The sequence below is a fragment of the Parasteatoda tepidariorum genome, chromosome 7, assembly GCF_982258835.1.
Source record: "Parasteatoda tepidariorum strain Cologne lab strain chromosome 7, Ptep-v5.0, whole genome shotgun sequence".
NCBI lineage: Eukaryota > Metazoa > Arthropoda > Arachnida > Araneae > Theridiidae > Parasteatoda > Parasteatoda tepidariorum.
The window spans coordinates 84,620,998-84,648,590 of NC_141761.1; the positions used below are offsets into that span (position 1 = coordinate 84,620,998).

At 26.5% G+C, this 27,593-nt stretch overlaps 2 protein-coding genes across 4 annotated transcripts in view; one reads left to right on the forward strand and one right to left on the reverse strand.

Moving 5' to 3' along the window:
• mute (gon-4 like protein muscle wasted) overlaps nucleotides 1–11,284 on the forward strand; it is a 56,235-nt gene extending 44,951 nt beyond the window's left edge. The window contains exons 18-22 of one of the 2 annotated variants that reach the window (XM_016055043.5): nucleotides 2,383–2,581; nucleotides 4,153–4,344; nucleotides 7,712–7,986; nucleotides 9,538–9,640; nucleotides 10,224–11,284. In XM_016055043.5, coding sequence (XP_015910529.3) covers nucleotides 2,383–2,581; nucleotides 4,153–4,344; nucleotides 7,712–7,986; nucleotides 9,538–9,640; nucleotides 10,224–10,289 — 835 coding nt within the window. In that variant the 3' untranslated portion in view covers nucleotides 10,290–11,284. Of the gene's footprint in view, nucleotides 1–1,368; nucleotides 1,418–2,382; nucleotides 2,582–4,152; nucleotides 4,345–7,711; nucleotides 7,987–9,537; nucleotides 9,641–10,223 lie in introns of those variants that run through there. The other variant, XM_087168161.1, reaches the window with a different exon arrangement.
• Nucleotides 11,285–12,392: 1,108 nt separating this feature from the next.
• The window catches only part of LOC107441693 (uncharacterized), a 30,823-nt gene continuing 15,622 nt past the window's right edge, over nucleotides 12,393–27,593 (reverse strand). Inside the window, exons 8-17 of one of the 2 annotated variants that reach the window (XM_043047200.3) lie at nucleotides 25,439–25,641; nucleotides 23,513–23,567; nucleotides 23,367–23,419; nucleotides 21,987–22,135; nucleotides 21,722–21,903; nucleotides 19,280–19,488; nucleotides 19,090–19,187; nucleotides 18,175–18,375; nucleotides 16,626–16,861; nucleotides 12,393–12,673 (exon numbers count right to left, since the gene is read on the reverse strand). In XM_043047200.3, coding sequence (XP_042903134.2) covers nucleotides 12,482–12,673; nucleotides 16,626–16,861; nucleotides 18,175–18,375; nucleotides 19,090–19,187; nucleotides 19,280–19,488; nucleotides 21,722–21,903; nucleotides 21,987–22,135; nucleotides 23,367–23,419; nucleotides 23,513–23,567; nucleotides 25,439–25,641 — 1,578 coding nt within the window. In that variant the 3' untranslated portion in view covers nucleotides 12,393–12,481. The remainder of the gene's footprint in view (nucleotides 12,674–16,625; nucleotides 16,862–18,174; nucleotides 18,376–19,089; nucleotides 19,188–19,279; nucleotides 19,489–21,721; nucleotides 21,904–21,986; nucleotides 22,136–23,366; nucleotides 23,420–23,512; nucleotides 23,568–25,438; nucleotides 25,642–27,593) is intronic. The other variant, XM_016055042.4, reaches the window with a different exon arrangement.

Below are 27,593 nucleotides of genomic sequence, written 5' to 3' on the forward strand. Positions count from 1 at the left end.
GACAGTTTCTAGATCAAACTACTCCAACTGGTCTTCGAATCTTAGCTAGCCAGTCCTACCCTACTTTCCCCTATAATTTTTTGTGAAGTTAAACAATCTTTCATCATTTTACATTATATTGAAGACAATTCAATGCCGCAGAAAATTTTAATTTTTATTATTCAAAAAATCTTGTAAATTTTTTCACACTTCAAATGCTTAAGTAATATTTTCTTACTACTATTTTATCAACGTAAAAAAAAAATTCCCATACCAACACTATTTGTCATGTACGGCTATGCAATATCATTTAGGAATACAAAAATATAATTGCGCTGCAGATAAATGATATTTTTGTTTTCTTAACATACTTTCTGCTTCAACATTTATTCTTAAAGATTAAGAGCAGAATTTAATTTATTAAATATTGTTTCTTTAATTAATTTAAAATAGGTTTATCAAACAGAATCATTGGTTGAATGCATCAATTATCTATTTCATAAAATTAAACATATTTGTGCAACTTATTTATGATTAGTTTATTATTAAAATTAGGAATGTATTGATTTCAAACTATTATAAATAATTTTGTTTAAAATTTGATATGTTTTTTAAATAGTAATTGCATGAAGCCTTAAATAAAAAATGACGAAAAATTTGTACATCAGTCTTCCTATAACCTGAAGTATTGTAAAAAACCGAAGGTATATAAAGTTAAAAAATTTGACTAATCAAAGATTAAATGAATTTAGCTTTTATTTATAAGATTATACAAAATATTATTAAAGAGATTATAACAGTAGATATTTTTAATAAGGTTAGTGCTGTTTTCAAAATTACGATCCCTTGATACCATTCTTGAGTAAGATATACTATTCTAACATATTTTATTGGTACACCGAATAAAAAAGAATATTCTTTTCAATTTTTTTTAAATATTGGTAAGAGAATAACCGTTCTTTACATTTTGAAGATTGAGTTTTAAAGGCTGTTGTAATGACAGTATAATGTAATAATAAAATAATAGTAATATTGCTGTTGCAATAAAAAAAAAGTAAAGCTTTTCTTTTTTTTATTGCAACAGCAATAAAAAAAAGTTGGTTTTTCCTTTGTCTTAGTGAGTTTCATGGCCATCATTTCATATTTACACCAATGTTTATGTTGTATTTTCCTCAAACATAAAAATTAAAGAATATTCAGTTCTTGAAATGTTTTTTTCTTCTTTTAACATCATTAGACTTTTTTTTTACATAATTAATGGTAGCAATACATAGTTTTTTTTTGTAAAATCTTGTTTTAGAAACAAAACTTTTAAGTGAATTAATATACACATTGTTTAGCTTTAATTTAACTTACCCTGACATAAAAATATTTTATTTAACACAATAGCATACTGTATTCTGAGCCTTGTTGGCAGAGTTAAGGTGCTGATCTATTGTTGCAAGGTTCAGGGGTTCTATCAGTAGTAGCAGCTTGAAATCCACTCAGCTTTAGAGCGACGGATACCAGATTGTCTAGAAGTAAAAGTGCACAATGCTCCTCATATTGACACCGTCATGCATTATTTACAAAATTGTGAAGCCTTGATCTATGAACCCTTAGCCAACAAGTATGACATCAGGAATGCTTTACTTAGATGTTATAATTTCTAAGAAATTTAATTTACTAAACTTAACTTAAATAAACTAGTTTAAAATAGCTGAAATAATTTTGTAAACCATAAAAATATTTTAAATTGACAAGTTAATTATTTTCTAAAATATTATTTTATTTCTTAGAAATACATTTTAAATATATATCCAAATATATAACTTTTTAACTATGTAAGCTAGTTATTTTTTGAAACATTTTAATTTTTAACTCCCCTTAAATGCTCTTATAAACTGGTTTCAAAGTCATAAAATTATCAAAAATATTTGTCAAATTATTTTAATGGTTTTGATTATGTTGAGTTCTAATCTTAGTCACAAGTTTTTTAAATGGAGAATTTAATGCCTGGGTACTAGGAGAGAGAGGGGTGAACTCAAATAGAAAGTGTTAAGTGATGATCATAATCATCTTTTAGTCTCAATTCTTTTAATTGTTGACATTTGGCTTCCATGGGTTAATAGTTAGATTACGGACCTATTTGCTGAAAATGATCATAGTTTAGTATGTTAATCTTTTTTGACCAAAATGATCACTCAACCTTGCTAAGTTTCTTAAAGACGTATGCCTTCAATGCAGTTTTAATGATTAAGAAATAAATTCTCTGTTACAAAGCTTTAGTAAAAGTTTACCTAGTAACTTGAAGCTTATAATTCGAAGTAAATTTTATGTTTTATTTTGTAATGCAAAATTTTTTTTACTTTAAATTGGAATTATTTCAAACATGTTTTCAATTATTTTTTTTTGAATTCAAAGTTTGCAGACCGATTTTGAAGATGTAGCTTTCCCCAACAGCGATGAAGACATATCTAGCAATGGAAGTTGTGAGAATATTACAATTCCTGACACTCCTGATCCATATGGGGGAAAGGAATGTCCCTGTAATTGTCACTCTGATTCCCTCGATAATAGAATGCTAAATAGAAGCAGGCACTGTGTGAAGTGTGGAGTTAAGGTTAGTATTATTTTACTACAGTATGCTAACTATTTTTCGTGACGGTTATTTTATCCAATCTCAGATCCAATAAAAAAAAAGATAGATGAAATAAATTTATTTAAAAGTATCCTTTAATCACCGGGTGGGAAGGTTCAAGAAATGGTCTGAGTGGTAAATGTGTTATCCAAATCCCTTTTCAGAAGTTATTCATGCTAATAGTGCAAGATGGACTTAAACATTGTTCAAATGCTACTCAGGGTAAATGGTTTTCTTGTCTGATAATGAACCTGGATGAATGATAAACATTCATCCAGGCACTGTGTGAAATGTGGAGTTAAGGTTTATATTATTTTTCTACTGCATGCTAACTACTTTCCTTGGTAGCCATTTTTTTCCAAACTCAGATTCAATAAAGAAAAGCATTGGTTAAATGGATTTTCTTAAAACTATCTTTTAATCTCTGGGTGGGAAAGTTCAAGAAATGGTCAGATTGGTAAATGAGTATTCCAAATCCCTTTTCCGAAATTATTTATGCCAATAGTGCAAGATGGACCTAAACATTGTTTCAATGATCTTCAGTGTTGGTAATGTTTTTCTTGTCTGCCAATAATCCTGGATCGATAATAAACATTGTTTTGAAGTTTCTTATTAATCTAGAAGTTTTACTCTATTGGACAGAGATGGTGACTCGTTTCCCCTTAGTGTGCAAGTTAAATTACTATTTATTAATGTCTTGTGTGCCACTTGTTAAATTTTTCCTAAAAAATAATCCTTAAACTATTGTACTTCGATTAAACTATAGAATTACATTGCGTGACTATATTTGCTGTTTAGTTGTTTACTTTCGTCAAATGGAACTCGAATGAACAGTATTTTAAAAAAATCTCAGTTCAACCTTTTGCACTTCACTGACATATAATGTTATAAAACTTTAAATTTTTATATCTAAAAAATTAGTAACCACGTTATATCATGAATTTCAGAAATTATAGAAAAATATTGTACTATAGATTTAGTATTTACATTAGTTCAAACAGCAAAGTACTCGGAGCACAAAAAGTTAAAATTAAGCCAAGGTAAAACATCCTAAGGAAAGCATCCTTCGTGGTAAGCAATAAAATGAAATTGGTGTAATTAATGTTAAATAGTTTATGCTTTAATTTTATATAGAATTTTTCTGAAACTTTGACTTTCATGGTGGAGAGTGTACTATAATCAGCCTATCATCTTGTTATAATATCATCTGAATTCATACTTTTTCAGAATCTTCTAGTATTGGTAATTTTTTTATGTCATTGGTAAATGTTAGTGAATAAAAGTAATTTAGCATGTACTTCTCGCGTGCCACTGAAATATCTGTTACATGCCACTTAGTGGCATGCATGCAATAGGTTCGTCTACTCTGCTATAGGAGCATCTAAACAAGATACAAGCTTATCTCATACATCATGTGTCTAATTATTTGCTATGATTTTTTGTAATTAATCTAATTAAAATATTTCTTAATCATAAAATTTTTTTCATCACGAGAGTTAAAACTAAGTTTAGTTAGACCACTTATTTTATTCTTTTTAATTTTTACTTTATAGTTTATGGATGGTCGTATTTATCTTCAAACTGGTAAAGTACTGAAACCAGCTCAGGTGACCTATCGAGTATTGCCACCTGAGTTCAATGGCAAAGAAGCTAAAAATTCACAGAAAGATAGCTTGAAGTCCACATTATCTCATGAAATGATTTTGAAAGTTCTTACTCATTCAGAAACTGCAGCTAAATTGGAAGTAAGTAACTACACGTCTGGTTTGATTTTAAATATATTCGATTTTAATAAATACTTGTTAAGTGATATAGAATTTTTAATTAATTAAAGAAATTACATGTTGCTTGTTCTCAAGGCTCTTTAAAAGCTATTCATCTAATTGTTATAAATTTTCTTATTGCTGTGTAGTTTTTTCTTCTAAAAAATTAACCATCACAACTCAAAATGAAGCACACCAGACGAAAAATCAAGTCTCCCTTAGCATAGATGCCAACTTGCTCCGGACGGCAAATATATATCTTAAAGTGGTAGTTTATCAATTGTGATTTTTGATTTAATAAATTCAATTTAGTAGATTTTTATCCATCACTATTTCTAAATAATTCGTAGGCTTATAGAATTCACCACTTTATAGTAGTTATGTCATGCCATACCTTTTAAAAAGCAAGCAAAAATAGTCAAATATTTGCAAAATTTACTTTGTAGTTACTTACCGTTTTTTTAATTACTTTGGCTTGTCCGGAGCAGTTGGCATCTCTGCCTTAGAGAAATCATAAAAAACATAATTTAATAACGTGTAACACCGCCTATGGATATGATAACCGCCTGGATTAAGAAGTGAGCTCACAAGGTTTTAAAGGAACGTCTAATCCAGTTTAAGCCACTCGCTGAGGATTTGATCATGCAAATTCACCAAATTGTGAGGATATTTATTTCGCCGTTTTACTCGTTGTTTCAACATGTCCCACAAATTTTCAATGGGGTTCAATTCAAGTGATTTTTTTTCACACCAGTCGAGATGTAATCGAGTGTCTGATTGTTCATAAAACCAGTCACATATTCTTCCTGTCCGATGAACTTTACTGTTGTCATTTTGAAAAAAAGGGGTATCGACAGCATACTCTTCATGAAGATGTTGACTGAAAGGCAATACCTGATCATCCAGAATGCTCAAATAAACATGTTGGTTTATGTTAGTGGCCACCTTTGTAAGGGGGCCAAGTCCATAATAAGAAAAAACACTCCCAAAACATGACAGACCCAACTCCGGCTTGAACCTGACCTTGCACACAGCCAGGATGTAATGCTTCATCTGATCTTCAGTGAACTCGACGACGTGCGTCCTTTGAATAAAGACAAAAACGCTTATATTTTGCAACTAATCTTATATATTTTGTTACTATATCTATATATTTTTTAATCATATATTTTGCTACTATATATTTATAATTTGAAACCTCTAAACATGATCTAAACAAAATTATTTGTATGATTTCATTCTTATCTGTATTTTGATTACTACTGATAGTATACTTTTAAAGTATACACAGTCTGAGTATTAAATCAATAAGTTTATCTAAATATATTGTTATATTTCATAAATATTCTTAATTATTACAAAATGCTGTTTCAATAACTGCAAAAGGTCTTTCATTGTAAACTATTTCGTTCCAGTAAAAATAATTTACCCTGTAATTTTAATTTGTTGTAAAATCCATTTAAGAAAAATGGAAAGAGAAGAGTAGAGTTTGCTTTGTTCTGCTTAAGAAACCAAATTCAAAATTGTCAGATCAAATTTCAAAATTCATTATAAAGTCGTCTACAAATGGTGATACTGATTGGAAAAATATAAAACAATATTTTCTATTATTTCTGCCTTTTACAAATGAAAAATATACAGAGACATCTTTTTATTTTGTCTTCAAACTACATCACATTGTCCCTGCACTGCAAATAAAGATTTGCACTTTGAAAAAAAAAATTTTTTTTTTACACTTTTATTCTCAGTTAACAGCAGACTTAGATAAAATGAAAAACTCCCTGCAAAAACAAAATTTCAATTTAAAAAAATCTACACACATTGATTACTTCTTGTAATTACAGTTCCCGGCAAAATTAGTAAAAGCACTATAAGATTCTATGTAACATCTTAATTATCAGATGATACTATACAGCATTATTGTTTTTATGCTGCTGAAACCATTGTACATTTGTTTATGTTCGTGTATTAGTTGGGGGGTTAACATTGTAATGCAATACGTTAAAAATAAACACAAATGGGAAGTATATAAAAAATCTCCTGAATAAAAATCCATGGATGTTTTATGTATGGATGTTGATATATTTAAATGGATGGATAAATGGATGTTTAATATTTAAGCATCAATTACATGTATGTTTAAATATAAAAGTATGGCATATAAACTCGTGCAAAACATGCAATTATTAAAACACTACAGTGCTTCTAATAATTTGGTCTAATTATTATAATATACTAATATAATACCTCATATAATAAATATTCTATATTTATATAATATATCGTCTAATTTATCCAATCGTTTAATTTACATTATATATTGTCTAATTTAACTAATTGATACAGGAACATAAACAAGTGCAGACCGGTTTCACTCGCTGTATAGTATCACTTGATAATTAAGATTTTACATAGAATCTTATAGTGCATCTAATAAATTGGCCAGGGACTGTAGTTTCAACTCTTTCTTCAACTCATTGTAGCTAAATTTGTTTGAAAATCACGGATTTTTGTAAAAATATTTCACTGTTATTGAACTCTATATTGATTCATACACAGGTATGAGTTTGGTGAAAAACCAAAAAAGCTGAAATTGAAAAATATCTGTGAAAACAATTTTTAAATGATTGAAAAAAATACCTGAAATTAAAGCAAGAAAAAAAGTGTATTGGAAACAACTGTCCATAGAATGTTATCAATGTTTTAATAAAAATAACGATTCAAAATTTTATTTATTTTAATTGTGGGAATATAAATTGCAATGTGTGATTTTTAAATCACGCAATACGAATCTCGATTTTTCATTTTAAAATCGAGTAAATATGAATATCTGTTTAATTTTAAAACCACGTAAATACGAATATCTATGTTTAATTTTAAAATCGCGTTAAGATTAATATGATGATATATTTGTTAATAAACTTGGTAACTGATTTTCAAGTTTGTGGAAGCTAATTTCCTAAGCAGAATGCTGCAAACCTTATGTTTCTATTTACTTACTTTTTTCTTTGATTTTTTAAATCAATGGTCATTTTTTGGGTATCTGCTAGATATATGACAAGCCCATTCTGATTAGGGGTTTTCATTTGGAATACATACATTTTGAAAACAGCGTTTGATACTTTTTCTTAATTAGCAGTGTGTATATTAACTATTAATGAACTTAGTAACTAATTTTAAAGATTGTTTAAGCTAATTTACCTCTTTTCCGAAGCAGAACGCTACAATCCGTACATTTATATCCCTCTTACCTTCTTCTTTTATTGAGTTTTAAATAGACGAACATTTTTTAGATACCTGATAGATATATAACTTGCTTATTCTGTTTAAATAAGTATTTTATCACTAGGCAGCTGCTTTGAGAAAAGATATCACCAGGGTTGGAAATGTAACCTCTAAACCCGTAACACATAACACCAGTGAATCTGTTCCTACTTGCTCAAAACTGCCTTGTGATGTTATAGAAGATACTGTTTTCCCTACCGTTGCAAATACTGCAGCCAAGAGTGCACCATCGGATTTTAGTCTTCTTAGAGATATTATTGGATTTTCAAAGGAAAGTACTTCTCTTCAAGCAGATGCTGAAGATAAACAATTATCAACACAGAAAAAAAAGTGGAGTGGGTAAGTGTAACATATGTTAATATGTTTATTTTTTTTAAATAATTTAATTAAAAAAATTGTTTTTAAAATTTTTTAGGTAAAAAAAAATTTGTTTAAAACTTTAACAAATTTTAAATAGTTAATTCATGTTGAATTTTATACATTAAAATTCATCAATATATAACTTTTTCAATTTCACTTGCTTTATTGAAAATCAAGGACCACTAACTTCAACTATGTTTCTTAAATTAGTTGATAGATATATCAATGTGTTTGCAAATTTTGATGTTGACTCATTTATCATAATGTTTACATGAACATTAAATTTATTTATATTTAAAAGAGCTGTTATATTTGTTATAACTAAAATTTTATTAAAGTACAAAAATAATTTTTGAATAAATAGTACTATTTTATTAAATGTTCTTTGTTATTTTACATCACCGAAATAAGTTTCGAATTTTTTTATTTGGCATTATATTTTACTTTAGTTTAATTCTGGCCCATTCTTAAGATTTCACTGTTTTCAAAATAAAAAGTTACCGAATACAGTTTTAGATAGAGAGGATTTCATTTAATATGTTTAATAATGTTCTAGAACTATTACATATTATCTGTTCATGTGTAGAAAAATCTAAATACATTCATGTATATTTACTTAAATATTTACAATTGGCAAAACTCTTTTTAATTTAGTCGAAACACCAGGCTTGGATTTTAAGTTTACCCACGTGTTAATGAAACAAAACTATTAAGTATTTAAAAATTACAAATGCATATCAAAACTATGACAGTTCCATGTCTTTTCTGAAAGTGGTACTGATTTTTTAACAATTATTTTGTTTATTTTTTTAATTATTATATGTTTTTGTTTATTTTAGTTTGAAATAAATTTAGATTTTCTCTTACTTTAGAAATTTCTGTTTGTCCAGTTTCAAGAGACACTTTTAAGTTTTGGATTATAATTAAAACTAATTTAGTACCATTTGGAAAAAAAAAGAACTAGTTTAGAATTAAGATGTTTAAAATTCAGTCAATTTTATGTAGAAAAAAATTGTAGATAGTTTTTTAAAATAAAATTCAATACTCTTTGAAACATCTAATCACAATTACCTTCTGTCAGAGATTGCACAAGCACACAGTAAAAATATGTTTTTGTTTTTTAATATTAACAGTTGGCAGTACTGCACCAGATTATACCAATTATTGTTGACTTTTGATGAGTGATTAATGTTGTAATTAATACAATAGAACTATGTACTATATTTATTTTTTTTGGGTACTATATTTATTTATTTATTTTTTACACTCTTTCGTTAAATAAATTATTATTTATGCTTATTTTTTATTAGCATATGTTAGAAAAATACAACTCACTATTTAAATATTTATTTCCTTTTCATTTTTTGAAACGAATTTCATAATATTTATATATTTTGCTACATAGTGAAGTTTGTTTATTATTGAACAAAGCTATTATAAAAACTATTTCTTTTTCTAGTGTTACAGTTACATTATTACATTGAATTTTGTTATTTAGATCCAGTGTTTTATCTCACTTTCTTTTTTTAGGGATGAAGATAAACTTATTATTTATAACTGTCAAAGATTAGGAATTCGCAAAGAAACGTTTTCTGTCACAGCAAAATCCTTAAAAGATAGGACTGCTGAAGAGGTATGACAAAACTTAATTTTTGAAACATGTATATTTTAAGGAGTAGGTTAATATATATTGGATTTCTTTTTTCTATAACTTGATTGAACTTATAAAAAAAGGAGTTATATAAAAATAAATTTTATTCAAAAATTTATATACATAATTATAAAAAAAAATACTAAAACTTTTATCAAAAGTAAAATTTATATATGTATATATTAGTTTACATTCACTCAGATTTTTTCCTATCGTAAATTTAATCTAAAAATTCATTATATGTTGAAAAAATATATTCTGAAATATTTTGAAATAAAAATGTAAAAAAAAAATAATACTTGTTTATTTTGGTTAGTTTTGTTTAATTAGTTGTGGTAATGGGTACTTAATATACTAGTATAAGAAGAAAAAAAAGTAGTAAGTATAAAAGAAAAAAAAATAATTAGTAAAAAAAAATTTTTTTGCATTTAATATATTTAACAGAAATTGTCTTTACCATTGCTATTTATTTTGAAAAATGTGATAATTTTTTTCTTCTTTCCAATAAATTTTGTTTGATTTTTTTTATAGAAAAAAGTAATAATGAAGGCTATATTTTTTCTAGGTTGAAGAAAGATTCCTGCTTATGGTTGAGTTAATGTCTAAAAATACAAAAAATCAGCCAGTATAGTTAAAAGAATCATCATTAGTTTTTTTAAATTTTTTATTTTAGCTAACTTTGAGCAATTGGCATATTAAAATTGGCAAAAAGAATACCATGATAAATACTATATTTTTATGTAAAAAATTATATTGTTTTAGTTTTGCAAAACAAATTGAAACATGAAAATTGTTTTGATCTTATTTAAATTAAATATATCAAGTACATATGCACACTCAAGGGAAGAGTATATATATTTTTTATTCCATTAACACGCAAATAATTAATTAGATTGAGCTACTTTATTTATTTCTCTAAAAAAATAAGAAATAAAAACATTATTATTTTAAATACGTCATATATCTTATAGTGTTGTACAATACTAAATTTTTGAATTTACAAAGACAACTATAATTTATATTATTATTTTCTTCTTTTTATAAGTTTGTCTAGAATTGTATATTAAAGTTTTTTTCATATATATTTCTAACAATAAACCACGAATAAAAACAAAGCTAGCTTTTAGTTCATTTCCCCCCACTTTGTGCTTGTTATTCTGTGAACATTAACAAAAGTTTACGTTGCAAACTATGAACTTGTTAGGGTAATTAAATATTTTTACTACAAACTATCAGTATAACAGAAATATTATTAATATTAAATTAAAGGATTTACAGTTTTAATTCTTTTGTTTGTCTAATAAATTCTGTTTATTCTTGCTGAAAAAAAATTCTTTTATATCAACATTTGACTCATTAGTCTCATACATTTTATTTATATCCACATCTTTCCTTTTTTGAAAACAAAATCGAGTTATGAATCATTTAATAATTTTATTATTGAATCATTATGGTTTTTTAAGAAATATTTATTCAATATGTGCTCTGTGTTTTTAATAAGCATTAGTTATAACTAAGTGGTTTTAAATATATTCGCCATCTAGTCTAGAAGACATGTGTATTTATTTCCTGTATGATATGAAACTTTTGTATATTTTAAAATAAATATTTTATTTTCTTACCATAGCAATTTTCTTTATTTTAAATAAAATTTTTTGTGATTTCGATAAAGTGGAAAATTATAAAATTATATTAAATACAAAAAGTATGTATTTTCTTTGATAAATTAAAAATTAATATAACTTAAAGGTCTTTTAAGAAATTTTGAAAATGAATATTGTTTAATTTATGTTTTAATCTTTATAAAAAAAATTTAACTAAAAAATAACATTCTTTTAACACTTTGTTTTCTAAGCAAATGATTTGAATACTTTTTAGTGTGTCATGAAAAGAAATGATTTTTAATTCTCTTTCAAAAATAGTATATACAATCTAAAAGATGAATAGAAATAAAACAAAAAACACAAATTTGAAGAAAAAAAATAACTTGAAAATTAATAAATTTCAATAATTTTCCCCATAACCATAACTGCACTGTGTAGCTTGTGAGTAATATGGCTATCATCTTATTTAATATTTTTTTTTAGAATTTTAAAAACATTTTTTTCATAAATTTTTTTTGTTACACTTCTAATGAAATTCTATATGAGAGGATAACAAACATCTTTCCCCCCAACAAAATATTGTATTTTATTATTTCTAAAATTTTAATGAAAGCCGTAGTCAGAACCCTGTCTAACAATCAACAACATACCAATACAACAATTTTAGAATACAATTTTTAGTTGTGGCTTCTTAGAAACTATTTGATGTGAATTTTAAGGAAAAAAAAAAGATTCCTTATAAACCAAGATGTTTTTGATGTTAATATAACTAAATATTTAGTAATAAAAATTTGTTTTTTAGTAAAAGAGCTTTATAATTGAATACAAAATGTTTTTTTTTTGTTTATTTAGCTCTACTTATATGCAAAAAAAAAAAAAAAAAATAGCAGCAATATTATATAACATACACTGATTTTCACATTTTTAGGCAATGATATTGATGTAGACAATCTAGAAATTTTATTTTTTACACATTGATTATTTATTGTTACTCTTAGTTTATTAGCAATTTTGTATCTGTTCTCAAATTATTTTGCAATTTATAATAAATAAATAAACAGGCCTGCTTGTTTATACTAACTGATTTATCAACTGGAAGAAATTAGTGGTTTAAAATGACTATTGTGTGAAGTTTAATCTTGTTAAACTGTAATTAATTTATATAAGATAATAGATTTAATTTTATTTAATACATATATGAAATAATGAAGTAAATGTATTAATTAGTAGATAATTTATAAATGTCCTTCAGTTCTTCGACACACTTTAATTCTTCATCATTTAAGGGTCCTTCTTTTCTTATGTCCCATCTATGAGAAAGAAGAGTGCTAAAATTAACTTCCGTAAGGCCGAAGACTGGCAAATGACTGAGAATAGCATCCCAAGATATTTCAGTCTCTTCTGCTGCAATCTGTAAAATAAGATAATAAAAATTTTTAAACTTAGAAATATTACTGATTACATATTTAGGTAATTAGTCATACGTAATCTCTTAAAAATTATGTATTGAATGAGTAATTGCTTTGTAACTGATACTAATCAGAAAATTAAGAGTTTATTCAGAAGTGATTATTATTGAAATTTATGAAATCTAATATTGATACTATATTATCTAACATTGATTTATGGTAAAAAAAATAATTAGGCAGTCATGACTAAAAATTATTGAAAAGAACAAATAAGTTGAATCAGAAAAAAAATCCCTGTGACTGAATGAGAACTTTTATAAGGGTAAAATAATTTCATTTTTTACTTTTTTTTTAATACAGTATTGTCTTATGTTTGTACTTCTAATTGTTTCAATGAATTTCGAGCAAGAATACTCAAAAATCAATTTTGACCACATTTTTTTTAACAAAGAAATAACTCAATTAATTTTTTAAACATTAATGATGCACTGAGAAGTTTAGTAATTAATCTTGGAAATTTCAGAAATTAATTTCTGAGTGTTTAAAAATGATATAGGCTAAACACCTCACATTTCTGATTCCTGAAAATTATGCTACACACCCTGAATAAGTGTTTTTTGGATCTGTAGTTTTAGCCAAAAAGCAAAAACTTGTTTTATTTTAGCATTTTTGATGAGTCTTTTCACTTTTTGAAAAAAATCTACAGTATCAGAAACACTGGGAAGTGTTAAAAATATTCCACAAATTTGCGTCATTTGAAAAAGTGCCCGAATCTTAAAGTCTCTTTTCATTACCATCTTTTCTAATTCCAGTATTTATGGAGATATTTTTTAATAATGTTGATACAAACAGCATCTTGTTTGCGCAGCATCTTTTGTGCAGCTAAGAGAAACATAACAGTGTGTGCATTGTTTTCTAATATAGTGAAAAGCATTATTCACAATTTTTTAAAAAAAGTTTACATTAAATAATTAATTTTTACAAACTTCTTAAACTTGGTTATTTCTTTTTTCAGTTTTCTTATAACATCAATGTAAATGCCAATAAAAAAATAGCTCTCTCACTATAAATAACACATTACATAAAGTTGGGAATGCATCTCGCTATACTTCATAAACAGGTAGTTACAAATCTTTATCATGAGGAAAATATACATAATATCAACAAAATAAAAAAGATTTTATCTTCCATACAGGGATGCTACTCGCAAAATATCAAATTGTCTCACCAGAAATTGCATTTCGTCTCAGTTAAAATCTCTTTTTGGCTCAGTTTGTCTCAGCTAAAATTATTTTTTTCACTCAGTTTATCTCAGCTAAAATGATTATTAATCAGTTTGATAACAATATAAAGATAATTTTCAGGATCCATAAAACCATTAATAGCATACTAGGAGTACTACAATTATACATACATTCACTATTGCTATGATTTTAAAAAACCTGCATATGATTGATTATAAGAGTCCACAAAATTGTTTTATGGACTCTGTTGTTTTCATATATCTCATACTCTTTGATAGAATTCAGGAAGTGCAGTGAAATTTTGAAATATTTTAGGTAGGAATTTTTCAAGAAAATTTTAGGGAGCACTTAATAGCCAAAAATTAGCATATATACATTTTTATATCAAAACAGAAATATATAAAAACTATTATAAACAATTTAAAAAGACACATATAAATATAATTTTCTTTCTAAAATGACTTGCATCCTTTATTAAGTATAAAAGTAAACTTTTTAGTTAATTGGCATTGACTAGTAGATTGTACTTTCTTGCATTTACAAGATCAGTTACTTGACTATGTTCTTTTAATTTATATAGCTAAATATACAATCATAAAATGTGATTATGAATGCACTTAGTAATTGTTTAAATGCAACAACTGTAGAAAAATATATCACATCTTTACAGTAACTAATTCAAGAAAAAACTTAATTCTACTTCTTTCTAGAATCGTGATACTGGATTTTAAAATTGCGTGAATATGAATTGCGATTTTGGGTTTTAAAATCGCGTGAATATGAATCGCGATATTGGATTACAAAATCGTGTGAATATGAATCACGATATTGGATTTTAAAATAGCGTGAATATGAATCGCGATTTTGGATTTTAAAATCGCGTGAATATGAATCGCGATATTGGATTTCAAAATCGCGTGAATATGAATCACGATATTGGAGTTTAAAATCGAGTGAACATGAATCGCGATTTTTGATTTTAAAATCAAGTGAATATGAATCACGATATCGGATTTTAAAATCACGTGAATATGAATCGTGCGGTTGGATTTTAAAATCGCGTGAATATGAATCGCGATTTTGGATTATAAAATCATGTGAATATGAATCACGCTGTTGGATTTTAAAAATACAAATCACGATATTGGATTTTAAAATCGCGTGAATATGAATCACGATTTTGGATTATAAAATCACTTGAATATGAATCGCGCAGCTGGATTTAAAAAACATAAATCACGATATTGGATTTTAAAATCGCGTCAATATGAATCACTATTTTGGATTTTAAAATCGCGTGAATATGAATCACAATTTTGAATTTTAAAATCACGTGAATAGAATAGCGCTGATGGATTTTAAAAACGCGAAAATACAAATAGCGATATTGAATTTTTAAATCGCGTAAATAAGAATCACGATGAATAATTTTTAGATCACGTGAATACGAATCGCAATGAGTAATTTTTAAATAGCGTACAAATACGAAAAACGAGATCTGATATTACAACTGCGTGATAACGAATAGCAATATTGGATTTAAAAATGCGTGAATACGAATCGCGACGTTGGAGTTTAAACTCGCGAGAATACAGATCGCGATATTGAATTTTTAAATTGAGTGAATAGGATTTGCTAGTACGATTTTTAAACAGCGTAAAAAAAATCGCAACACATAAGTTTTAAATCAGTTAAATACGAAAATCGATGATTGATATTAAAATCGTCTGATTAAAAATCGCGATTTTAGCATATTCCAGCGCAGTTCCTAATATTTAAAATTCCGAAAATCAGCCAAACGAGAAAAAAGAATCAAATATCGGTGGTCGAAACGAAACACTTAGACTCCTTTCCACTCAATAGCGGAAGTCGCGGGAATCCGACTATCGTTCCGGCGGCTTGGGTTTCTCTAATTGGACTCCCTAAAAATTTCAGTTTTTGGAACATGGTCGAAAATTTTAAAAATTGGGAGAAAAAAGCGGATTTCCGCCTTTTCGCGGAAGTCTTTCATCCCGTGGAGACGTGAACGGCAAAATGATCTCCAATGACTCACGGCAATGCGGATTAATATTTGAAACTGAATTCAGGTTTGCCAAATTTTGGACGTTTTGTCTCAGAATGGCGCAGCTTTGGCAGAAACTGAGCTGAATGTCGCAAAATGGCGCAGTTATGCCGTTTTGTCTCAGTTTGTCGCAAATGGCGCAGGCGTAGCATCCCTGCCCATACCAAAACTTAAAAAAATAAAATAATTGTACAAAGCAATGATAAAATGAATACTAATTTTTTAAATAAAAGTACTGCCTTGAAAAATATTTTAATTCTATCATAAATTTTTATTTTTACTGACCTATATATTTTTTATCATATCCCATTAATTATTGCCAGCCTTTATGTATTCGTTCTATGAAAAATTAATAAAATCAAAATAATTAGTATAAAGAATTATGAATAATAAGGAATGTTACAATTTGTATTAAAAATAATTCTTATTTTTCTGCAAGAACTTTTAGTAAATTTAATACCGAAACAAAAGGAAATTATCAGAAAATTGTAACACTTTACAGTTTAAAAAATTAATACAACTAAAACAAGTTGAGTTTAGAAAGTATCAGGAGAAGTCAGGATTTTATCTAATCTAACATCAATATATACAATAATTTTTAACCTACAACTTAAACATTTTTTTAAAAATGATAGGGTATATAAATACCTGGGTGAAGGAACTGTCTCCAATCATGTCAAATACTTCCAGAGGATTAAAATGGTAGCTTGGCTGAGAAATATTGTCATCAAAATCTATGTTCAATGTTTCTTCATGACAGTTTCTTTCAAAATTATTTTCTATAATTTTTAAAGAACCTCTTCTATAAATTTCTGAATTGCAGCCTGAATCCAATGATTCTTTCTTACTTTCAAGAACTGATTTATCTTCAACAGAATTATTATCTACACAACAATAAAAATTAAAATTATTTTTTAGAAAGAAAATTTATGGAGTAAATTATTAGTTATGCTTTAAAACTAAGTTTAATTTCAGAAATTTTTACATGGAGTAAATTTAAATTTGCAGTTACAATCGAATGATTATTTCATATTTTCTCTTAACTAATTTTATTTCAAATTTTTTTTTTAAAGGCTTTAAAAATAATAAATATTTTAAGGCACATAAAAACTCATTGTAGTAAATTAAAAGTTTAGTTTCAAAACTTATTTAACTCCATTTTCAGAACATTTTAGAGAGCAAAAAAATGAGATTTGCTATAAATGATTTTCTCTAAATTTAATAAACTGATTCAATTTCAAAAGAATTATCTGAAAGCAAAACAAAATTAATAACTATTTTTTGCATGTAAACAAAGAAAACATCATTGAATATATTAGAAGCTTAATTTTAAAACTTAATCAGTCTATTTTCAGAAATTTTTCAAAAGAGATTAAAAAACATTTTCAATCCAGAAATTAATTAGATAAAGTTTTTTTTTAGCATTTTCAGAAAAGTTTTAGGTATGTGTTGTTTAGAAAATCTGTGTTATTAAAACTCATTTTAGTTTTAATATAAAAACAATACTGTTTTGATCGAACACAGACTTCTTCTTTATTAATATTACACTGTACAGCAAGAAAATGTTTTTGTATATTTTTAACTGAAAATAATAACTCTGTAATTATTATAAATTTTTTACATTGCGCCATTTTCCTAAAAATTCATATTTTAGCATAAAACATCACGTATTTAATAGCACATAATACCAATTAACAGACAAAGGAATGGCTCTCTCATTGATTGTGAGACTATCGCTAATTTTGCAACAAAAGCCTTGTCTGCCTTTTCGAGATGGAAGGCTATAGATAAGTGAGATATTCGAAAATTTGCAAGTAGCACGACCACTGTTCTCCAACTAAAACGGTATGCAATGGACCATTTTGTTTTTATATATGAATAAAACATCTTTTGTTCAGACAGAATCACATAGTATCATCTAAATTACAGAAAAACACATTCAAATTTATTGTACAGTGTAATTAAAGACAAAGCAATGATATAAAACAATAAATAACAGAAGAAATTTTTTTTTTCGATACAAGTTACATTATGTTTAAAAGTATTTTTATTTATTTTGTTTTTGAAATAATATACATCAGTAAAAAATTCCCGAATTCAGTAAAACGTTTAACAGGTTAAAATTGCATACAACTACTAAGACATTGCACTTGAAAAAGGAAAATTTTAAGAAAAATTTAAAATTAAATTAACCTACCTGCGGTAACATCTTTCTGCTCTTGAAATAAAGATAAACTTTTTTGATCATCTCCGAGTGAATCTTGGCAGAAAAAAGGGGACGGAGTATTGGAGTTTAATACAGTATAACAAGAAGACATAGAAGGTATTGCTAAGCTCTTTTGAATCCAATTTAGATTGTGTTTCAACATTTTGTGAAGGTACAAAATTATTTCATTTCCTAAGTGAATAACAATATGCACATTGTTTAATATAAAGTATCGAAACAAAAACAAGCTTGATAAAATTTAAAAGTCTAATTGATGTGCATGTGAGAGATATTAAAAAAACAAGAATAGAAATGTATAATTACAAAACAGTGTTTTCAACAACAAACTTTATAGGTTATACTTTTGCTTTTCTTATGCAAAGGTATAAAATGTAATAAACATTTTGAAGGAAAAATAGTATTATAGTGCCATTCGGAAAAACCTTGTCAATTATCAATTTCATGAGCAGTACTATTTAATTATGCTCTGTACTGCTTCTTCTGGCTGTTGCTTTTCAAATCTTTGATGGTTTAAAAAATATTCAATGTAGTTTGTAGTTTATAATGTTTGTAATTCTATTTTTGATTCTTTTATAACAATTTTAGTCTTTCATGTAACATGGTTAAACTTAAATATTCCAATGTTTAAGTTAAATATTATGTACCAGACATATTTATTGTTATGCTATCACAACATGACTAATTTTATGTTTTAAATTGGCTTGCACATTTTAAGATAGTTTGGGCACTACCATAAGACATAAAAAATTGATAGTCCTTCTGAATAACAATTCTAAAAGTTTTCATGTTACTACTTTAAAATCATTAAAATTAATTGAAAAAAAAGCTGTCTAAGAGCTTAGTTATTAGTTTAAAATTAATTTCTAATATATCTTTTATTTTTACCATTTGGCAACTGCAACACTTTATGCACCATCAAATCTAAAGTTTCATTTAATACTTCTTTTACATGTATGTTTTTGTGATTGTTCTCTGAATGCTTTCTGGAAAAGAGAAAATATTAAAATGTAAGTATTTGTTATTATTGTATGTATTATAAAAGAAAAAGAGCAAATTTTTATGATTTATAACGTACTTTAGATTATAAAAACTTTCAGCAATGTTGAGAAACAGACCATTCAATACTTTTGAGTTGTTATTTTTTATGATGATGCTGTCAGCAGAGTCAAATAAAAGAGAAGAGAGAGACTTAACAGTAAGAGATAGCAATGTTTTGCTGCTATTAAGCAGTTTGTTATTAAGAATAGAATCTGTGAGAGAATGAATTGTGCCTGATACGAGAACCTAGAATAAAATTAATATATTACCATAAAATTTATAATTTTATAGTGAATATATTTTAACAAAATATTAAGAAAAAAAATAATATTTAAAATTAAAACCTTTCAATTTTTTACTTATTTTGTATCAAATACAAATAACAGTAAGCAAATCAAAATTGCTTTGAGGTATTGTGAATAAGGATAATGAAAAGAGCTTCGGCAAAAAAACCAGGCATAAATTTGAACGTAAAAACTTGGGATACAGAAAAAGCTTTCCATGTTTTTATGTCAAAAATATGAGATCCTAAACTGTTTTTTAACTTGGGACCAAAATCAGCAGCCAGAACTGCTTTGTCACCAAAGAATCTCTTCTGAAATGAAACATTTATTTAAAATTAAATTGTAATTGTTGTGTAACACATGAGAAATTTTTTAAATAAAAATTAAAAAATAAATAAATAAAATAAAAACAATGGATAAACAAATGATTAAGTAGGAGGGTTAATAATAAAATAAGAAAAGCATAAGAGCAATTTATAGTTATAGTACTAATAACTAAATAAGAATAAATTTTTTTACATTATTTTTGTTTAAATAAAAAATTTTTTCATTGGGTAATCAGGGGTAGAAATTTAAAAAAAAATTAGTCTCTGGTTCTTAGACAAGTGATTAAGATATATTACTTATTAATACACATTGGTGTGTCTACATGTCTCTATTACATTTTTTTAAAAATTAATAAAGTGAATTTAAATGAAAAATTACAATGGAAAAAATTATGTTTACTATCACAATTATGATGAAATATAGCAAGATAATTTGCTTATTAATCTACATCCCTATCAGCACCATGGTTAAAAGTGCTATTTCAAAATTTTTATGAATTCAGTACTTTATTACCTCAGGTGCAGATTGCGTTAAAGAAACACAATGTACCACATATTACTCTAATTTAGACATTTTAATCATATATCTATCTGCAAATGTATTAATAATATGGTATTTTATGCCTTCCTAATATGTAAATAATTATTAATGATTTAATTTTCATTTATTTTTAGTTATTAAAGGTTTGGTTTATAAATCAATATAATACAGTTGGAGCCTTGTCCAATTTGAGTATTGCCATTTGTGCGAACTCCTCCACCCACTCATTGGTTCATTTTTGGATTCTATTGAACATGAATTTATCGAGGTTCATTGTAACCATTACATCTGTTTTCATTATAATATGCTTCTATGGTGAAGTTTTTGGGTTTATGAAAATCATAATTTCTCATATGATCGGTATAATATCCACCCAAGATATAACTTTTTATTTTTATAATGTTGATTGATTAAATAAACTGTTATTTAATGTTAAAGCGAAAAAAAAATGTGAATAAAGAACAGAAAGATATAGCAATAACGGCAACGGAAAATCAATCAGACTAAACTGAATGAGATGGTTTAAGATAAGAGAACAGAAAAAAAAAGATGGACAGACTGCTTTGTACAAGACTTCTCCATAATTGAAGTAAAGAACTGGAAGATAAACAGTGAACTGGAAATTTTTTTTAAAGAAGGACAAGGCCCATGGAGGACTGTCGTGCCACCAATGATAATGAAAGTACAGAAATAACATGATATAGTTTTGGTTCTATAAACAAGTACCTGCTTTAGTGTCTAAATACTAAATACTTCCTCAGCGTTTAGACACTGAAGAAGGTTCTTGCTTATAGAATCAAAACCATACTATGTCCATTTTTGTACTTTACTCACGTTTTTTACTGTAGTTTACTTGGCACAAAGTATAAACTATCCTCCGTTTGGATAACGTGTTATTTGATTATAAATTCTCATTGCTTGTTGAAATTAACATTATAACTATTAGCCATATTTTACTTTAGATCATCTTTTTTTTAAAAATAATAATAATAAAAACAATTTATAAAATATGCAAAAATCAATTATTGGTGCCACCGATAGTTTGTCATTAACCTTACTGGAAGAGGAGCATAATTCTTGAATGGCTGCATCTCTTTCACATAATTTTTGACATTTGAATTCAATGAGAATAAAAAATATTTGACAGACATTGGTATAAAAAAACTCCTTTTGGATAAACTGTTGTTTGTTAATAAATACTCATTACTTGTTGAAATTAATATTATAAATTATTATTATAAATAAATAATAGTCAAAAGAATGAAACAGTTGACAAAATATGCATAAATAAATTATTGGTGTCAATAATAGTTTGTCATTAATCTTACCTGAAGAGGAACGGAATTTTTGAATGGCTGTATCTCTGGCACATAATTCTTAACATTTGAATCCAATGAGAATAAAAAGCATTTGAGAGACATTGGAATAAAGACTAAATTGCTGTACATGCTTTTTAAGACCTTTTCAACACATAAAAAAGCAATTACTTCATTGGAAATTTCGAAGTCATCTGTAAGACAAATGGTAAGGTTTTGTGTTATACTGTACTTAATTGTAAACTAAATTTAGCTGACAGTATTTTGAAATGTATACCTTGTAGAAAATTTAAAGGATTTTCGTCACACAAACAAATGACAAAGTTTTTGAAGCTCTCCTTGATATCCTTCCAAGATTTTAATGTCTCAGAATCAGCAGTTTTTTTATTTATCACAAGCAAAAAATGTGACATGTCTTCAATTATGCTAAAGAAATAAAAAAAAAAATCGATAAATTAAAGACACTAGTTGAAAGTAGTTTTTTTAAAAATAAATAAGAGTAAAAAAGTAGTAGCATTGCTTATTTTTTAGAAATATTTCAACAATTAAAATTTTTATTTATCTGTAAAAATATGTTTAGAGAAATTAAAATATACTAACAGTTTACTTGAAAAACATTAACAGCTTTATATAAAGAAATAAATTATATCAAAGATAACTTAAATATGTTAAAAGGTAAAACACTTTGAAAATTGTTAATAAAAAACTTGGCAAAGGTATAATTTTAATAAATTTAATTTTTTCATCTAATTTTACAGGTTTTATTAAGGTTACAAGTTATTTAAGGACAGAATAACACTTATATTTATAACATTATGTAATTCACTAAACAGATAACTTGAATCTTCAAAAGAATGCTTAATATAGAAAAACTTTTTATATTCCCATAAAATCCAACATAGTAAGTTCTATGCAACGCATAAAATTTTATGTATGTTATTGCATCAAATAGGTCATATAACTTGCATCGGATACAGTTAAAATACCAAAGACGAGCTAATAGATTTTTTTATACTTGGAAAATAACCAAATATGTAGATATCAGTTAAAAGATGACAAGCATTAAAACAGAAAAATTATTTTAAAGGACTGTAATTAAGTACATTTTTCACGAATATTATATTATTATACAAATTTAGTTTCAAAGTGAAATTTTCTAAATTAGCATTACATAATTATGATATACATAAAGATATATTTTGGAGACATTTATCATTTTAAATTGTATTTATTGAACTCTATAGTTTCATGTAGATAAAAAGCACAATATAAGTAAATTTTATTAAGTAAATTTTTTAAGTGTTTGCAAAAAAAAAAAAAAAAATTAAACTTATTTAGATGTTAGTTTAAAATTATTGATATAATTTGAAAACGGAATAAAAGAATTCTAAAAGCAAAGAGATTTAAAAATATAAAAGATGTGCTCATGCAAAATCATAATAAATATATACTGCAGCTAACAGTAAACGTTTTTTAATTACTAATTCATGTCATCGTAAAAAGTTTCATATGTAGAAAAATATAACTTCAGATGTTCAAAAATATCTAGATTTTCATTTAATTAAGCACAAAAATAAAAATTTTATAATTATGTTTAAAATGTTTTTAATTGTGTTAGATCATATTTCGCAATAAATAAAATCTATAAATTTTTTACTTATCAAAATATGGCTTCAGTGATTTCAGGAAAGCTATATACCACCAAGACCTCTAAGACAAAAAAGAAAGCTTCTTAACAACAAAAGAAAAATGGTTATTAACATCAAGGAATTAAAAAAAAAAATACAGGAGAAAAAAGCTTACCTCAGGCATTGGCAATTTTTCAGAAGACAGGTCAAATTCTTTCCAGCCATTTTCTCTACATATAAAACAATAATTAGAGAATTTGGCCAAAGTATTTATGACAGACAGAGATCGATAAAATCATTCACTTTTTGTGAAATTCAATGGAATTGTATTCGTTATGAAGTACGAAAATTATAAGAAATACACTGCGAAAAAATAAAAATTCGCTTCAAAATGTGAAGCTAAGTCTTATATTCGTCTTCCTTGAAAAACTAGTATATATGTATATACATGTATATCTTGATATATAATTGTTTACAGCTCTAATTTATAATGTCTGCATTATAAATGCAGAATAGTATAGGACTACTGGTTTTATATAGATTATTGTTGAAAATGTGATACTTTTATGGCGGACTTGGATCAATGGATTCCAAATTAAAGAGTATATTTAAAGAATATCTGTTTACGGAATAAGTTATGCTCAGACCAATGTATGATTTTCATTTTTCAAAATCAGTAGCAAAATTTACTAGAGCTAAAAAAATGCTATTAATAAATTAGGGTTCACACAAGAATTTTTTTTAAAAGTGGTATTGCAACACATTTGGCATAACGATCACTGAATGGTAAAGGTTAAATATTTATACTCGTATGAAAGTTAAAATACTCAAATGCGCGATTCCGAATACGTATCATGTTTAAAATATCGAAATTTTAAAAACGATGTGAAAGTAAGATAACTTGTAACAACTGCCGATAAAAAGACTAGAAAAAATACGTTGATCTACGACGGCGTAGTTGCGAATTGAACGTGTCAAAAACAGATTAGTCGAATTTTAAAGTTACGTATCGCTTTAACAGATTAAAACTATTGTTATTTGAAAAACTGTGTGAAAAAGACGGTAAAAACAAAAAACAACTGCCGAGAAAATGGTCGGAAATGACTTACATGAACGATTGAATAGTCGCTAACGAAGCGCGTCAAAAAGTGATTACTCAAATTCGAAATTCCAATGTCGAAATTATTAAAGAATCGGAATTTAAGAACCATATTGATAAATAATTCCCCCCCCCCACCGCAAAAAAAAGAAAACGATTGAAAAACGAGGTGGATTTACGATGAAATCATTACACAAATTTAAAATTACGTGTCGTAATGACATTGTAATACAAATATCGGAATTTGAATGACCATAATGCCGTAGAAACGAAAAATAGGTCAAATAACTGCAGAGAAAACGACGTGAATTCAAGAAAACGACTCGTGCATCAAAAAAAAAAAAAAAAAAAAAAAAAATTATTCAAATCGAACTTCAGTTGCTGCACTATTACCGTATCAAAAATACCGAATTAGAAGAAATATATGGAGATCACCGCAAAAACGATAAATAACTATCCAAAATGATCGGAAAAAAAAAGTACGCGAACGAAAAAATAGGAGGATTTACCAGGAAATCATTAATCGAGAGAGACAAGAAGTGATGACTCTATTTCGAAATTCGCATGTCGTATTGACATCGTATTAAAATCATCGGAATTTGAAAAAACACGTGAAAAAAGTCGAAATTCTAGATAATTAGGCATTAATAAAAAAATTTTTTACCGCGTTTTTCTTTAACTGACAATTTTTTTTAAAATTAACAACTATATACTTGCTAGCTGACGTAATCGCGCCCTGGCCTAGACTATTAAATAAACTTGCAATTTTTAATCACGACATTTAACTATCGTTAAAACTGTAATGCTTCTGAAGAGTTCAGTTGATATTTTTTTCTTAAAATCAGTTATAAAAATTGCAAAGACATTTTCTAAAATTTTTTTAATGTTTATGAAAGCTTAAAAATTATATTCAAAATCTAGAGAAGCATAGTTTTTGCACCAAGATTTAAAATAAAAAAAAAGAGCAAAATAGTCATAAAATATTTATTACGTAATACTCACCTTTCTATAACAGGGAGAAAGGCATTTTGAATGAAGAAAGATTTGTCAAAACATTTCATCAACTCTAACAGTGAGAAAGCCAATTCGATATTTCTGCTTTTATTCTGACAAAATAGCTCTGTCATATTTTTTTCTTTGCCATCATGCAAAGAAGCTTCCATCAGTAATAACACAGATAACGTGCAGTTTTGTTCAATGTAAGCCTGTTTAATAGAAATTCAATTCATTTTACAATTTATTTTTATTTTATTTAGGAAAACTCTCTGATGAAAATTTCAACTGTACATTTGAAAACAAAATTTTTTTTTCGCAAGAAAAAAAAATGTCAATAAAAACTAACAACTGTTAGAAATAAAAACTTGATTTTTCACAGTTACTGAATCTGACTTTCTTATTAAAAAATATTGAAAAGATCAATCACTTTTATTAGCAAACAAAAACTTCAAGCCATTTCAGAAAAAAATTAATTTCAGATTGCTAGAATAATTAATTCTTCTTCATTGTCCTTCACATTTAAAAACCTTACCAATGAAATATCCAGTTTCTATAAGTCTATTTTATAACCATAAGAAATAAAATACATCTTTTTGTTTCATTCCAGTAGAAATATTTTTAAAACCACCAATAAAGGAGAAAAAATGAGCTTATGTTTTTAAAATTATGAAGTTAACATTTGAAATCCTAGAACTTAGTTGCAGATTTTACTTACAACCTGATTTAAAACTTCTACCATATTAAAATTAGTAAAAAAAAAAAGGAAATAAATTTAATAGTGCCAAATTTTTATTTTATTCAAAATTTCCAATGAGCTGCACAATCGGTCTTTCCGATGAGTAGACCTAGTGGGTTCTCCAGAGGTGGTATCCACTCTTTCAGGACCACCACAATGGGTGAGATACTGTTGGTCATGTTTATTTGGATGTCTAGCTTCTGCCACACTTCTGCCACATAGATGGCAGCACCGTGACTCTATTTGGATGCTAAAGTGCACTAGGAATTTAATTTTGCTGGCAATGCCAAGAGCCAATAAGGCACTCCAGGGATCTTTTACATGCCGCATAATCATACGACATGGCCGCTGAGGATTTTTTGCATCCCGAAAATCCGGTGTCTGGGCCGGGGATCGAACCCGCAGACTTGGGCTCAGAAAGCCGAGGACAAACCAACTGCGCCACCCAGCCACGTAGTGCAAAATATGAACCCCAATAAACGTAATTGTGATAAATGTAGAATAAGGAATTTATTACGATCGTATAAATGTTTTGATTAAACACATTTTTTTAAAGTTAAAAAACTTTAAAAACTTACCTTACTTTAAAAAACTCATTTTCATTATTTCTTTCAAGTGAAAAAATGAGAAGTTATTTAGATAATATATATTTATCAGAACACGTATTTGGCTTAAAAAAAAGGTTGTGGAATACCATTTCTCTTTATAGTAGTATCTATTATCAAAATTTAAACTTTTTCTAAATTCTCTTAAAAGTGGTGATATTTAGAGATTTACATTGGTTAATTTTTATCTAAGCACCACCTCTTTCACTCTTTGCAATAGTTCAAAAGTTAATTTTTAAAAAATGCTTGATAATTTTTTTATCTTTTTCAAAACTGTTCAAATGAAATAAACTAATTTTGTGAGAAGTTATAATTTAAATAATTGTACCAAGATTTATTTGAGTAATATTTTTGTACACATAATTTTTAATATTATTTTAAATAATTGACGTAAGATCAAATCTTTCTTCTTTTCTCTTAGGACCTAATTTTTAATTAATAGGAGTAGAGAAAATGTTTTGGACTTAGACAAAATTGTCTTTTGCTCTAACTCATTAGGGCAAAATATTATGAAGTAAAATTTCTTATTGACAAAATACTAATACTTTTACAAATTTCATTTTTTATACAAAATTTTGCGCACACAAGATTCTGTTTTAAGACAAGATCTATCACGAATAAGATAAATCATGGGACAGAGAACCAGAAGACAAACGAATACTCAGATAAAATTTTCTTTTGCTCTGACTACACAACTCAATACTTATTTGGAACAAAATATCATGAAATTGAATTTCTTATTGACAAATTACTATTTTTTTAAAAAAAATGATTTTCTATTCCAACACAAAGGTTTTGTCCTAATATAGGATCTATCGCG